General features: G+C 37.3%; 3 protein-coding genes across 4 annotated transcripts; 2 read left to right on the top strand and 1 right to left on the bottom strand.

The window, feature by feature from the left end:
* LOC21390263 (protein transport protein SEC13 homolog B) lies at positions 1-4,806 on the top strand. Of its 2 annotated transcripts, none has more exons than XM_024164675.1 (2): positions 1-78; positions 3,689-4,806. In XM_024164675.1, the coding sequence occupies exon 2, from the start codon at positions 3,760-3,762 to the stop codon at positions 4,666-4,668; it is 909 nt and encodes a 302-aa protein (XP_024020443.1). In that variant the 5' UTR covers positions 1-78; positions 3,689-3,759; the 3' UTR covers positions 4,669-4,806. The 2 variants fall into 2 exon arrangements, with proteins under 2 accessions (XP_024020443.1, XP_010094976.1); XM_010096674.2 differs by having other exon boundaries at positions 5-78; positions 3,694-4,806.
* Positions 4,807-5,600: 794 nt separating this feature from the next.
* On the bottom strand, positions 5,601-8,386 carry LOC21390262 (nuclear intron maturase 2, mitochondrial). The gene has a single exon (XM_010096673.2). It carries the CDS (start codon positions 8,216-8,218, stop codon positions 6,050-6,052), a length of 2,169 nt encoding a protein of 722 aa, XP_010094975.1. The 5' UTR covers positions 8,219-8,386; the 3' UTR covers positions 5,601-6,049.
* Positions 8,387-10,325: 1,939 nt separating this feature from the next.
* Positions 10,326-13,817, top strand: LOC21390261 (E3 ubiquitin-protein ligase RNF170). Its single transcript, XM_010096672.2, has 5 exons — positions 10,326-10,560; positions 11,655-11,854; positions 12,047-12,148; positions 13,272-13,323; positions 13,423-13,817. The coding sequence occupies exons 1-5, from the start codon at positions 10,353-10,355 to the stop codon at positions 13,533-13,535; spliced, it is 675 nt and encodes a 224-aa protein (XP_010094974.2). The 5' UTR covers positions 10,326-10,352; the 3' UTR covers positions 13,536-13,817.
* Positions 13,818-14,431: the final 614 nt, after the last annotated feature.

The raw sequence follows: 14,431 nt of genomic DNA, 5'->3' as shown, positions 1-14,431 counted from the left end.
CTCTTCCGTCGACCACGCCGCCGCCTCCTTCCGATCCACCACGCCGTTGCCGGACTTTTCTGTGCCGCCACCACCAGAGTATGTTTCCTTTTTTCTTCTTTTTTTGTTAAAATTTTTTTCTTTCACGATCTGTTAGTTTTATTATTATTTTTTATCTCGACTTCAATTTCATACCGGCATCAATCTCATTTGTGGCATTGATGGATTGTATAGGTAGGTATTCTTTTCGATCTGTGATGTTATTTTCTTGATTTTTTCTTCTTTTCTTCTTGTTGAATCCGTATCAGCCTGGTTTTTTTTATCCCCAAATTTATAACAAATTTAACATAATCTGATGATGTATAGGTGGGTATTATTTTCGATCTGTGGTGTTATTTTCTTGGTTTTTTCTTCTTTTCTTTTTGTTGAATCCGTATCAGCCTTTTTTTTTTTTGTATATTTTTCTTTTGGTTGAATCTATTACTCTATTTTTCTTGTTCAATCCGTTAATGATGGCCATTGCGTTTGGTTGAATCTATTTCTTGTTGAATTCGTTAATGATGGCCATTGCCTTTGGTTGAATCTATTTCTTGTTGAATCCGTTATATTCATGGCTGAACTGAACTTTATAATCAGTATGCTTATTTCTTTTTTCCCCATCAATGAGCAGATATGGATCTTCTTCTATTGTAACAAAAAAAAAAAAAAAAAGAAAAAAAATTGTGGCTATTTTGGTTTAATATATGGAGATGTTAAATGAAAATGTATGATATTATCATAATTATTAGTAAGAGAGGTTTACGTAGAAATAGATGGAGCGAGTTTTTATCGCCGACATTATATACGCTAACTAAATTACCATTGATTGATACAACCAAACACAATAATACATTATTCCCGAAAATTGAGTCCTTTTGTATAATCAAGGCGAGGCGTAAGCCTAAGGAGGATCGAGGCGTAAGCCTCGTAAGGCCGGGAGATTTTGCCATGTGGTTTCAGTCTGCGTGCGGAATCCCCCACGCAGGGCACACGGTGAGACATCCAAGGGCCCCGTGGTGCGTCCTAGGCACACGAGGAGCCCAACGTGAGTTGGCTCAAGGGTCAGCCACACTCACGGGACTCGATAGTCAGCGGGACACGAAGGGAACGTCGGATACATGACCTGGGCGGCTTAGTGTGGCATAGGTTGGCTAGTGTTGGAGACGCTGGGCCTTAGCACGTGGATGCAACCATGCTGCTCGTATGCGAGAGTTGGTTGTGAGCGATGCTCATAGGTGTGAATTGGGATGCATGTGCGCAAGAGTGCTTAAGCCTGGAAGATGGCTTGATTGTGAGGAAGGCTGGCCTTGACTCGAGGAATCTTGGCGCCGCACGGTCGTATTCCGCAACCTAAGAATGAAGATAACAAACAGTCCTATTAGTATTTCATTGGTGTTTTTGGAATCTGTTTATTGTTGAAAATTGATGTTGTGACTATGTTCATTAGTTTGTGTGTTTAGCTATTTGTGATTTTTTGTTGATTATTTTACTATTTTTGGAATATTGATATCAGTTTTATTACAGGATTTTTTTTAAAAAAAAAAAAAAATTGGATTGTGTGATTAGTTGGATATTGTTTGATATTTTTTAGATTTTAATCGGTATAATTATGGTGTTGTGAAATGTTTGGTTTTGATGATTGTTTTTTCTTTTTTCTTTTTAATATCAGACTTGCAAGCAATGTGGCCACAACATTAGACTATGTCATTTTAGACGTAATTTTTATCTTCGTTTATGACTTATTTTGGATTGTTATTTTTGTCTTCATATTTTGACGAAATTTTTATATAGTATGCTACTTTGCTGGATGGAGAACATCTCTATTATTTCCAATTATTACAAGTGTAAATCCAACAATATTAATGAAAAGGGACTTTTAAGAAAAAGGGTACGGGAAAAACTGAGAACATTTTTCTTTCCCTTAGGGTGAAAATTATGGTTACAAGCGTACAAATCAATCAAACTCATGTTTTGGTGCTAAATAAGGGTGTTTATACGTTATTTTTCAGCACTTTGTATAGATAGAAACATTTTCTGATGTAGGAAGGGGCATTCAAAAATGTTTAATGGTCAAATAGGGTTTTCTGTCATGGTCAGCTAACGGTTGGGGTGTCTATAATTTTATTATTATTTTTTTTTAATGTTAAGGGTTATTGACGTAATTTATTTTGATTATCTTATTTCGGCAAAACACAAGGGATGTAAGTGTAGAAAGCCCTTCATTCGAGGCTTACGCCTCGATCCTACTTGAGGCTTACGCCTTGAGCCGCCTTGATGCTTACACCTCACCTTGATTATACAAAAGGACCTAATTCCCGGTTTCACCTTTTAAGACTATGTTCAATTTCATCTAAGTTAGTTGAAGAGGGAAGGAAAGTTTCAATGGATTCTTAATTAGTTGAATCTTGTTTGAATTGGTTAGACTGTGTCATAACGATAAGTGAGGACTGAGGAGTAAAAAAAAGGTTGTTTAAGATGTATGAATTGGAACCAGTGTTTGATCATTGACTGTAGAAGATAGAGCAAGCGGACTTGTTTTAAAAGTATTACAATATGAGGATGGAGCGATACTGCCCTCTAAAGCAGACAAAGAAGGGCAGTTTCCTAAAGCTTGTATGTTGTTCATTTGAATTATGTGACGTTTCATTAAGGTTTTTAACAGGAGTGAGAAATCAGAAACGGTGTGACCCTTTTGGGTGGTCATTGAAGATGAAAACAGCCACTATAAGAATAAATAATACCATTTACTGTAAATGTTTTCTTTCCATTGTTTCTTTTTCTCTCTCCAAAGATAATTAGACGTAGGCTACACAAGCACTTGAAAGAGTGAGTACTTCCATGCTTCTTCCAGATTTTAGGCCTTATATATGCTTCCTCTTTTTTTTTCTTTCTTTCTTTTTATTTATTTATTTATTTATTTTGGTGATAACCGTGGTGTCCAAGCCTTTGCCCCGACTAATCCATAGGATCCATGTGCCCCCTTCACATGGATTGGGTAAGTCTCGGGCCTTTGGCCCGTGGTGTGGCCCCAAGGAATTGATAGCACTTAATGGGAATCAAACCTTAGACCTGATGCTTCCTGAGGCAGTTCAAGTGATACACCATTGAGCCAACCCCCAGGGGTTTAGGCCTTATATATGCTTAATATGATAAAATTCAGAATCTCCATCAGTTCTGTCAATAGTTGCTCCAGATTTTAGGTCGTCCAAGGCCTTCTTTTGGGTTCATCTGAGATAATATCATTTGAAACACTATGATTTCGGTGTTAGGCACTTGAGCCAATGACGTTTGGAACGAATTTTGTGTACTTGGATAGGTTGTGAAAGGTCGGCAAAGGAAAGTTAACATTTTGAGAAGACCTTTTCTCTCCACATAAGCCATTCAAAATAGGAATATCCGAGCATGTGGCCTTATTAGCATGTTAATTTTTTATTTTTTAAAGAAGGTTCAGAAAGAGCACGTACAGCTTAGCTAAGAAGTATTTAGCTGTTGATAAGCGATTTGTATCCTGTTGATTCCTTGTTTTCTGTTGATGTCTTCTTTTTGAGCATTTACAGGCGCCAAGGATTCAATGTCTCTTGCTGATTATGATTCTTTATTACTTCTTTCTTTATAGAGATTTGTCTTTTATGATTCGTCAACTTTTTAAATTGACAAGTTTGCAATGCAGAGAAGATAGCCTACAACGGTATAGAAGGAAAGAGTATAGAGAAGTCATAACAAGAAGAGAAATCAGGAACAATGCCTCCACAGAAGATTGAAACAGGTCACCAAGACACTGTCCATGGTATAGCCATGGATTATTATGGAAAGCGTCTGGCAACAGCTTCATCTGATGCCACCATCAAGATTATCGGTGTTAGCAACAACTCTGGTTCTCAGCATCTTGCTACATTGAGCGGTCACAGAGGTCCTGTTTGGGAGGTAGTTTGGGCACACCCCAAGTTCGGATCAATCCTTGCTTCTTGTTCCTATGATGGCCAAGTAATAATCTGGAAGGAGGGCAACCAAAATGAATGGCAACAAGCACATGTTTTTAACGACCACAAGTCGTCAGTGAACTCCATTGATTGGGCGCCTCATGAACTTGGTCTCTCCTTAGCTTGTGGATCATCTGATGGGAACATCTCGGTTTTTACAGCCAGGGCTGATGGTGGTTGGGACACCACTAGGATAGATCAAGCCCACCCTGTCGGAGTAACCTCTGTCTCATGGGCCCCATCTATGGCTCCTGGTGCTCTAGTTGGTTCTGGTTTGACGGATCTCGTTCAGAAGCTGGCTTCCGGCGGCTGTGATAATACTGTGAAGGTGTGGAAGTTGTATAACGGAACTTGGAAGATGGATTGCTTCCCTGCCCTTCAAATGCACGCTGACTGGGTGAGAGATGTTGCGTGGGCACCCAACTTGGGGCTTCCGAAGTCCACTATTGCGAGTGCTTCGCAGGATGGTACGGTGGTCATATGGACCGTAGCCAAGGAAGGGGATCAGTGGGAGGGCAAGGTTTTGAAGGACTTTAAGAGCCCGGTCTGGAGGGTGTCATGGTCACTCACTGGGAACTTATTGGCTGTGGCTGATGGGAATAATAATGTTACATTGTGGAAAGAAGCTGTTGATGGTGAGTGGCAAGAGGTGACCACAGTTGACGCATAGGTTTCATATTTTTATGTTTCTGCTACTCAACTGATATATTTTTTTGTCTTCTCATGAATTATCTCTTCTAACGATTTTCTCGTGGTTTTATTTTGAGTACCTTGTAGTCCTGATGTTTTCAAAATTTTTTTTTTATCAGCCGTGGATGATGAGGTTTATACTCTAACTCGAACTTTTTTAGACAAGTCGGAGTTGATTAATTTTTTACTCTGCTTAATCAATTGAGATGGATGATCAACAGGGGCCTGGACATGTCAGGCACTTGCTAGTTGCTCCATCAAATTTTTTTTTTTTTTTTTTTTTTTTTTTTTTTAATAAATCTCACTTGTGCCTCCCCCAACCCCACCACTAGTTGACTATAGGTTGGTTTGGAGATTTTCACGCTAAAACTATAACAAAACCAAAATGGATTATAAATTGGTTGGGTTTTGATTCTTTTTAATTGGTCTTAACAATCTAGCAAATAATAATAATAAAAATTTTAACTGATGCTTGTCAACTTTTTTCCAATCACAAGTAGAACCAAAACACTGCTATGATAAATTTTTAAACTACTTACTCAATGACTCAATCATAAACATCTATAAAAATATTCAGTTTGTATTATTTTGTGCAGCCTTGTTAGCTCCTTTAAGAATCTACTCATTTCAAGCATTAAGATAACATTACCAGAAAAAAGTTTTCATATTATTCATTAGCATTCACATTGTTTTACACATGGATTTAGGCTTGTTTAGTTCACTGATTTAAACTCATGATCTTAATTCTGTTCTCTCACAATAAATTTAAATAAAAAAAGTTTTTGTCAGTTATTTTTCTCGTAAAATTTAAATTTAAAATTCAAATCACTAACTTGATTGAAGTCATGGTATAGAACAATGGCAACTGTCTTTTCAAAAAAAAAAAAAAAAAGAAAGCAACTTTGTCTTCTTCTGTTGTTTATCAGATTACTGTTTGATGATAAAAGAGGTTACAAGAAAAAACAACAAACTGATGATGATCATCGGCACCATCAAAACCAGACACAGCCATTGCAATAGCAAAAACAAACAGTAAATCAGTAAAGTAAGTCCGTTCAACCAAACTACTTGTACATACAATCGAATTCGAAATTCAAGATCTGAAACAGAATTTGTCACCTGGCCAACGCTGTCAAGCAGTAAATGGAACCATGTAGCTTAGTGTAACCACGTTCAACATCAAGTCAAACTAGTGATGAGAACAGCAGATTTAAAAATTTGGTTCTAGTAATACTACAACAATTCCAGCCAAAAGACAGACAAAAACATTTTGCCTTTTGTTTTTTTTTTTTCTCCTCCTTTTTAAATTATAAAGAATTCAATCTAGAGGCCAAAAAGAAGATACAACAGATGGTATTACATTATAGTTCATCTCTTTCGATTTTCTGCTCATTGTAATCCTGGTTTGAGCCCAACAACAGTTGTTGACCTCTTTCTTTATTGCTCACATCATTTCTTACCAAAGATAGGTGATCCAACATAATAGCGTTCCTTTTGTAATTCCAAACAAGCATTGAAATGTAATCCTGAGGCAAAAGGAGGCCTTGTTCCTTAATGCAGCAACGTTGTTCCTCGAGAGTTTTCGGGTCCTCAAGCCTTATATATTCAAGCAATGCCTTCTCATGATCAGGCCTCCAGTTACTTGGAAAAGGGGTATAATCAGTTTCAGGTACTAGAGACATCCTAGTATAGTGAAGCCCATCAATTGACTCAACAAGACCCATCCTTAACAGATTATGGTACTCCGGTGATTGACCCTTCTTCTCCTTCAATGGACGGCTCAGATTCCGAGCACCGATTTTGTACACTTTAGCTCGCGAACGAAGCTTGTATTTCGCAGCATAAAGCTTTGCAAGTGAGCCCCTAATAATGTAAGAGCAAAAGTTCACCGCTTTTTTCCTATTATCTGCATATCTATACCACTCGACAATAGTAGACAAGAATTTGTTCATTTGGGCATTGGTGTGAGCTTGTGTGGCGTGAAACATCCGAAAACAAGGCTGTGGATCCGGATCCCTATCCCCCTTCAGAAAGTTCAGCTTCCTAAACTGCTTGATGCAATGTTTCAAGCTTGCTGTGACCGATAAAAGCGTTCCGACACCCTTCTCGCTAATGATCTTTCCCCCCGTGGCAGTGTAACGAAGAGTCGGATACACAACTCTCCGGCACAACACATGATCAAGGAACATTATGCCCTTGGTTATGTGTTCAATAGGTAAGCTCTCATTATCAAGCTTGAGCATATACTTCTGATCACAAAACTCAATCAACTCCTTTCTCAACGTTGCCGCATCGGCTCTAGGACCACGAATTCCAATCAAAATGTGACCCCCATATCGAACGTAATCCATCTTCCGCGTCTTATCGGGACCACTCGTGGGCACAAACTCCGGCCACGATGTGTTCCCTTGTTCCGCCTCCCCCTCCGGAGCATTCCATATCACATCACTCTTCGAAGGTCGATAGAACTCCTTAATTTTCCCTTCCATCCACCGATCGAGTTCATCCAAACAAACATTAGCCAAGAGTGGACTGAGCACCCCACAATGCCCCCAAGAAGGAAGCTTCTCCGCTTCCTCAGGGGCGAACCCGAAAAACGTCTCTAACCAATAAGGATCCGGTTTCGGCTCATCCTCAGCCAGAACTCTCTTCTTTTGATACTTCCTCTTCGTCTTCTTCTTCTTCTCCTCACCACCTTCCTTGGTGGTGATCACCGGCGTAACCAATGCCGATTTAACCAAATCAATCACTTTCTTATCCCTAACATCCCTCATCAAAGTACTTATCACCAATCCCACTTTCATCCCATCCAAGATTGTGCTCAAGTCCCCTTTTATATACCACAGATAGCCTGCAAAATTCCTCCTAATAACCCTCAACACAGTATGCGCATTCCTACCGGGCCTAAACGCGAACGAGTTCAGCGAAAACCTTGCTTCGTAAATCGGCTCCAAAATCATCAACAGAACCTCCTGAACAATCCTGTCCTGAAACGGCGCCGGCTGCGTCGTCGTCAGCAGGGCCTTGATCTTCCTCTTCGACAGCGACGCGTAATCGGTCTTGTCCCGCGGCGATTTTATGAAGAACTCCAGCCTTGCTCCCCAGCGAAAGCGGTCGTCGAGGACGGCGTTGCGGAGGACCAAGAGGTCGTCGAGGGCAGGGCGCTGGATGGCGCTGCGGGGGAGGTAGGCGCCGGTGTTGTCGGCGCAGACCTTCTGGTAGGCGAGGACCCAGAGCTCGAAGCGGCGGAGATAGGAGGACAAATTGGAGACGATTCGGTCGGGTTCTCGGAAGTTTTCGATCCACATTCGGGAGCAGACGGAGACGCCGTCTTCCTTCATGAGGGTGGAGGGGTGGTCGGGGTCGGGAGGGCGGCGTTGGGCCGCCTGAGCGAAGGAGAGGAGGCGGAGGAAGCCATGGGAGATACGGTTTTGGGGGTTTGGGAGAGGGGAAGGGAAAATGGAGTTTGGGAGAATCCGGCGACTAAGGATTGGGAGGCGGCGAAGCATTTGGGAGTGAGTATTAGGCATTAGCTCTCTGGAGTGGACATTAAGCCATTGCTGACTATATATGATTGTATATACATATATATATATATATATAGGAGAGAGAGAGAGAGAGTGGAGGAAACGGAGTGCTTACCAGAGAAATGAAAGGTTTTGGGGATTGAAGGAAGGAGGAGATCCCGACTGGAACTCACAAACCTCGCTAAAACCCTGGTTTTTTATTTCTATTTTTTTTGGATTATTTTCGCCTCTTTCTGTCTTTTTATTTTCCTTTCTTTTTTGTTTTTTGTTTTTTTAAGATTAATTTCACGCTTTAAGATTTACACTCAATTCTATTTTAGTTCTTAATTTTTCATACTTCACACAAATAGTCTTGAGATTTTATTTTATTTTAATTCAGTCTTTTCATTAATTATGTGTTAAAATTTAATAAAATTTATATAAATTATAGTCCAAAATTAGAAACAATGAAAATTTTAAGGTGAAAATGCTACTAAAAATTATGAGAAAATAGTAGAAAATAGGCCAATATAAAAAGCTTAAGAAAGTATATAGGCCAATTTTTAGTATAGAAATTAATAGGTCATAACTTGTCAAGTTATGGTTCATAACCAGATAAGTTATTGACAAATTTGTCAAGTTATGATTCATAGCCAGACAAATTATGAACAATTATGGACAATAACTTGTCAAGTTATGGTTCATAACCAGACAAGTTATGGACGAAAACAGTAATTTAGCCTATTTATTAACTTATGCAAACTATTGGCCTATTAATTTTAATTAATCTCAACTCTTGGCCTATTTCCCTCTTTCTCCCAAAATTATGGTAGTCTCTGAGACTTAGGGCCCGTTTAGTTCGTTGATTTGAGTTTTTAATTCGAGTTTAGATGTAACTTTATGTGAGAGTTTTTTACTGTAGTACAAAAATTAAATGTGACTGTTTTTTAAAGCTTTTTACTGTAACAAAACTCGAATTCTAAACTATAATCGGTAAAATAAATGGAGATCTAGTTTTTGTTCTCGAGACAAAAAACATTGCTTGTGTCTTCTAACTAACATCGAGAAGACTTTATGATCGTTGTCATCGTACAAGTCTTGTTGTCTAAAACACTATTATTGTCGATGCTCCAGCTAGTGTTGGCCCTAGATCCTCCTCTCCAAAAAGAAATTACTTTAGTTCTTCCTAAACCACATATAGTCCCCGACTTCCTTGATCGTGTTCGAACGTGATGGCAGCAAATTGAGTAGCTTGTAAGTGTTGAGAGTTTTTGAGTAAATTATTTTGAGCCTATGAATTGTTAAATTTCGCTCATACCCCAAAGGTAACGGGATTGTATCAGTTACTGACATTTTTAGTAGTTATAAATTTAAAGCCTCGTTCGTTTCGCTGATTCGAGTTTAGAATTCGAGTTTTGTTATAGTAAAAAGCTCTTATAAATAGTCACATCTAACTTTTTTACTACAGTAAAAAGCTCTCATAAACAGTCATATTTAACTTTTTTACTACAGTAAAAAGTTCACACATAAAATCACATCTCAACTCAAATTCTAAACTCGAATCAGCGAAACGAACTAGGCCTAAATTTCCTCTCCCCCTTCAAACTCACAATACAAGTATTTCGAATTTAAGAATTTCTTTAGTCTATTTATAGATTCAATTGGATTTATAGGATTTTTGAGTTTCCACCTAAATTTATTTCAACATGAGAAAATTAGTAAATTTGTCTTTTAAAATGCACGGATCTAAATTTGTACGCTTTATTAATAATTAATACTTTTTTAATTAATAAAATATTAATTAAAAATAAAAAATAAAAATTAAGACTAGTGTAATTTAAAAGACATTTGTTTCTTTTTGCTTTTCACGTTACCATTTTTTGTCTGAAACGATTAACATCATCATTTGGGTCTCAGGCATTTACAATATGCCTAAAATAACGTACCCACCAAGCACGTGATGCACACCTATTTAACTTTGATTTCTCATATTTTGCAGTTTTTGAAAAAACAAAAAAGCTCAGGTCAATTTGAAATATTTTAGGGTCAAATTGAGATGAATAGAAGGTTAAAAAGAAAATGAAAAAAAAAAAAATAATAATAATAATAAAAGTTTAGGACATTGGTCCCTATAATTTTGCTTAGGTTTTTCCGTCGGATGTCCCCAATTGGAGACAACAGCAGGCTTTCTTCCACCTCAAGGCTAGAGAGAGAGAGAGAGAGAGAGAGAGAGAGAGATATTCAGACAGATTCGAGAGAGAGCAAGAGAGTGAAAATGGACGCTCCTCCAGAGAACGATCGATGTGCAATTTGCCATGACAACTTCAACATTCCCTGTCAAGCCAATTGCTCCCATTGGTTTTGCGGTTCTCTCTCTCTCTCTCTCTGTTTCATTCACGTTCTATATTCAAATCAAGAAATTCATAGCATTCGTTCATGCCGATTGTTCCAATTCTCAGTTTGAATTTCATCGTCAATACTTTAGGGATTTGAAATTCTGGGACTGTAATCAAGAATCAGATTTGCCTAAGGAAAACCCGAGCTTTGATACATTTCACAGTTGAATTTGTAATGTCGTTCGTTTTCGATATTTTTTTGCAAATTGTACTTCACATTATATTTCTTTATTTGTCTTTCATTAGTTCACGAAAAAGGTAATCTAGCGTTCTAAGCCTTCTCTCATGTTGGTTATAGCTTGTAAAGGAAATTCAGTTATTTTATCGATGTTTTTCAAAGGTCACTGCGATCTTTTTCTGATTTCAATTTAGTACAAATTTGGGAAATCCACATTTCAATATGGAAGAGAAGACTAGTTTTCTTGAAGAAACTCGATTCCTTCTTTTTCAGCATCTAGAATTTAAAATAAGGACTATTTTTTTTAAAAGTAAAATAAGGACTATTAAAAGCTTTTGAAATGATTGATTTGGGTCATGAAAACAAAGACCGGAGATTATCCTGATAAGCCAGAAAATGGTGTCTCCAGTTGTGTAAGCTTTGAGTAAAGGAGGCCAAAAAGCAAGGGGAACATTGTAACAAAAAGTGCGTGTAAAAGTCAAAGCTACTGGGTTAAACAACCAAGTTGACCATAAGTCTTATAACTGGCAAAGAAAGATACTAACCATATCAGTTTTATTGTCAAAAAAGAAAAACTTAAATCAGTTTTTTATAGTGTAGTTTTAGGGATCTTTTACGGAGAATGTGCTTTTTAAGAAAACTTTCCTTAGAGTTTAAACAAGTGTTATCTCCCTATCTTTATCTTCTGTTATCTAACCAAGCTGACTCAAAACAAGGCATTTTGACTTAATTTACCTCTTTACTAATGGCTCAAGAATTAAAGAATGAAGTTTGGGGGTGACAGCTAAAAATTTTATGCATAACATGTGTATTGGAAAATTTATTTTCACATCTCTGGAATTTGGTCCGCTGGTGACCTAATGCTTCATTGTCTTCTTTTCTTCAGGAAGTTGCATCATGCAAGTTTGGGATTATGCATCAGTACGTCGGCCATGTAGATGCCCTCTATGTCGCCGTGAGATCACCTTATTGGTTCCAAGTGAGGCTTCCGTAAGACAGCGCAATGATACTGATATTGCTGAAGTTCTTGGAAAGGTTGAAAGGTACAATCGTTCTTTTGCTCAGCATGATCGTGACCTTGTTCAGGTGATTATATCTACTATCTTTCATGAATAACAATTTGGATATGAACTAACTTGTAATTCTTTGCAGACAGTACACTGTATGAAGGAGAATTATATTAGACCATGAACACTAGTTTCCTTTCATGTTTCTGTTGCATTTATGTTTAAGCACCAGCAGTAGTTTAACATTTGAAGTATTGTTTTCTTTTTGCAGAGAATTAGAGACCTACCTTTTTTCCTACGGAGGCTGTTGCGAGAAATAATGGATCCTCAGAGATCTCTTCCCCTTGTCATCAGGGCACGTGTCTATATTGCAGTAAGTGAATGACACAACTACTTTATTAGCGTCTTTGCATATATGTCTGGATTTTCAATTACGCCTACACACAACTGAAGTCATTGTCACTGTAATTGCATGTTTTGAAATTAGGCGACGGAGTTCTTTTTGGAAACCTTCACAATTTGTTCATTAACTTCCTGTCTTTCAGCTTGAACTGTAACTTTCATTGTACTAAACATGCGCTTTGGTTAGGTCTACGGTATCTTTTAATGTTTTTTATGCAAATCGCTTAACATGCTTGAGACTCAAACCTTCAAAGGTGCTTAGGAATTCAGTGCATACTCTAGTGTTCTTTGCAAGTGTTGTATGATCACTAAATCAAGAATGACATATTATCGGAGATACTGCAATTGATATTATTATTGTATGCCGGTGAGAAACAGTAGCAAAGATCCCAGTGACCTAATAAATTGGGGATTTCAAGTGTTAGGCTGCTAAGAACAATGATCCCCAGATGTTGCTTCGTCAACTATTTTGGAATTAAAGAATTTAGATTCAACGGTGATTCGATGAAAAGAAAGAGGGGGGAGGATCGGGATCGAGAGAGGGGCTAGATGGCCAGTTTGACTTCAAAAAGGGGAAAGAAAACAAAAAGTTATTGGACGACAAACATTTAACGGGATAACATTAAAACCAGATATTCAAATTTCTTTGCTGCTTATGTGTTTTCTTCCCTCATTTTTTTTATTTGCAGAAATAATAGTCAGCAACAAGCAGCATCTGGTATCTTTAGTAAAACTGAAGAGGGCTTAATATTTTGAAAGAGGATGCAATTTCTCCTCTGAATAAATTTGTGTGTGAAACTGCCGTACTATATTTCACATCTTTTTCTGATAATGCCTTGATTTTAGTAACTTTATACCAAGTAAACTTTAAATCAGATGCATACCTAGGCAACAGAATGTATTGCGACTATAGTTGAACCGCGTATAGGCCAGCACTAACAAAGCATGACAAACACGTGCAGAATTGGCCAAAATTTTACTGAATTGTTTTATCAATGCATATCAAAGCTAATTAGTATATTCTTATACTCTGAATTCATTATAAGCTACTGCGTATTGTGTTTTTGATGTATTCTTTCCCTTCATGTGTGTAGATGATCCTAAGTGCTGTTTACATACTCAGTCCACTCGACTTCATTCCAGAAGGTATGCGTTGATACTATGTTTGTCGAAAAATTCGTCCCTGATTTGTTTTCCTATCTATCATTTCTGTACCTTATTTAGTTGTTTTGGATGTTCCTGCAGGGATATTAGGTTTAGTTGGTCTCCTGGATGATCTCATTATTCTGCTTATTTTCTTCTTTCATGTTGCTGCCCTTTATCGTACCGCACTCTATTATCGTCATGGAGGTTCTTGAACTTTGCTATAGTTTCGGCAAATTTACATCCACCATAAAAGTCAGAACCACGGAAGAAGTAGGACAAAAAATTTGTAGAAAGCTGGGTTTTTTTTTCTGCTATTTTATTTTTATTTTTTTGGGTTCATTTTACAGGGAAATTGGATATGAATTCAGTTTTTTTTGCGAATGGGAATTCTGTAAGCTGGTACATAAGGAGAACTTGCCATTGTAACACTAAAAGAGCTTGGAATTGTAACTGCTAGTAAAGGTCTGTTCTTTTAGAGTGTGACTTGAGTGTAATTTTTGAGTTGAATTTGAGTTATAACTTGAGTTGAAGTTGTAACTTGAATAAAGTTGAATAAAGTTGAATAAAGTTAGAACTTAAAAGAACGTGAATTTGAATAAAATTATAACTTGAGTTTCAACTTTTTATGAGTTTTGTTGAAAAAGAATAACCCCTTAGTTCTGGATTGTAGAACTTATAATCCTCCTTTAGCTTCAAATTTTGCGTCTGCCGGCGCTCACAACCACCTTTCCTTATAAATAAAAACTCTCCCAATATTGTATTGATCTTTTGTCGTCCACGAACATTAGCTTGTTCTTCTTTTTAGGTTATTTAATTTATGAAAAAAAAAAAATTTTAAAGGATAAAAATTCTAATTCACGCATTTTTAATGAATATTTATCAAAATTACTCTTTATTTATATGTTTTTATACTTTGTATTTTAGGTTTATTCAAAAACTAACTCATTTTTTGATTTCATCAAATATGGCCCGTCAGATTACGTAAATGTCTACCCCTTTTCGTTTTAATCATCCAAATGACACAAGAAAAATTAAAAACAAAAAAAAGAAATTAGAAAAACTAATTAATTGAGTAGAGCTTGTTCGTCGAATAAGAACACGGTGGGAG

This window comes from Morus notabilis, unplaced genomic scaffold, assembly GCF_000414095.1.
Source record: "Morus notabilis unplaced genomic scaffold, ASM41409v2 Scaffold411, whole genome shotgun sequence".
Taxonomy (NCBI): domain Eukaryota; kingdom Viridiplantae; phylum Streptophyta; class Magnoliopsida; order Rosales; family Moraceae; genus Morus; species Morus notabilis.
Note: the sequence above shows the minus strand (reverse complement) of the source record. Positions and strands in the feature narration are given on the sequence as shown.

What these genes read in the sequence shown, in the direction of transcription:
- LOC21390262 (XM_010096673.2), bottom strand. Translation starts at nt 8,218, where the DNA reads ATGCCTAATACTCACTCCCAAATGCTTCGCCGCCTCCCAATCCTTAGT.
- LOC21390263 (XM_024164675.1), top strand. Translation starts at nt 3,760, where the DNA reads ATGCCTCCACAGAAGATTGAAACAGGTCACCAAGACACTGTCCATGGT.
- LOC21390261 (XM_010096672.2), top strand. Translation starts at nt 10,353, where the DNA reads ATGTCCCCAATTGGAGACAACAGCAGGCTTTCTTCCACCTCAAGGCTA. An exon ending in ATGATCGTGACCTTGTTCAG is followed by an intron (nt 11,855 to 12,046) that starts GTGATTATATCT and finishes TTCTTTTTGCAG; the next exon opens with AGAATTAGAGACCTACCTTT. An exon ending in GGGCACGTGTCTATATTGCA is followed by an intron (nt 12,149 to 13,271) that starts GTAAGTGAATGA and finishes TCATGTGTGTAG; the next exon opens with ATGATCCTAAGTGCTGTTTA.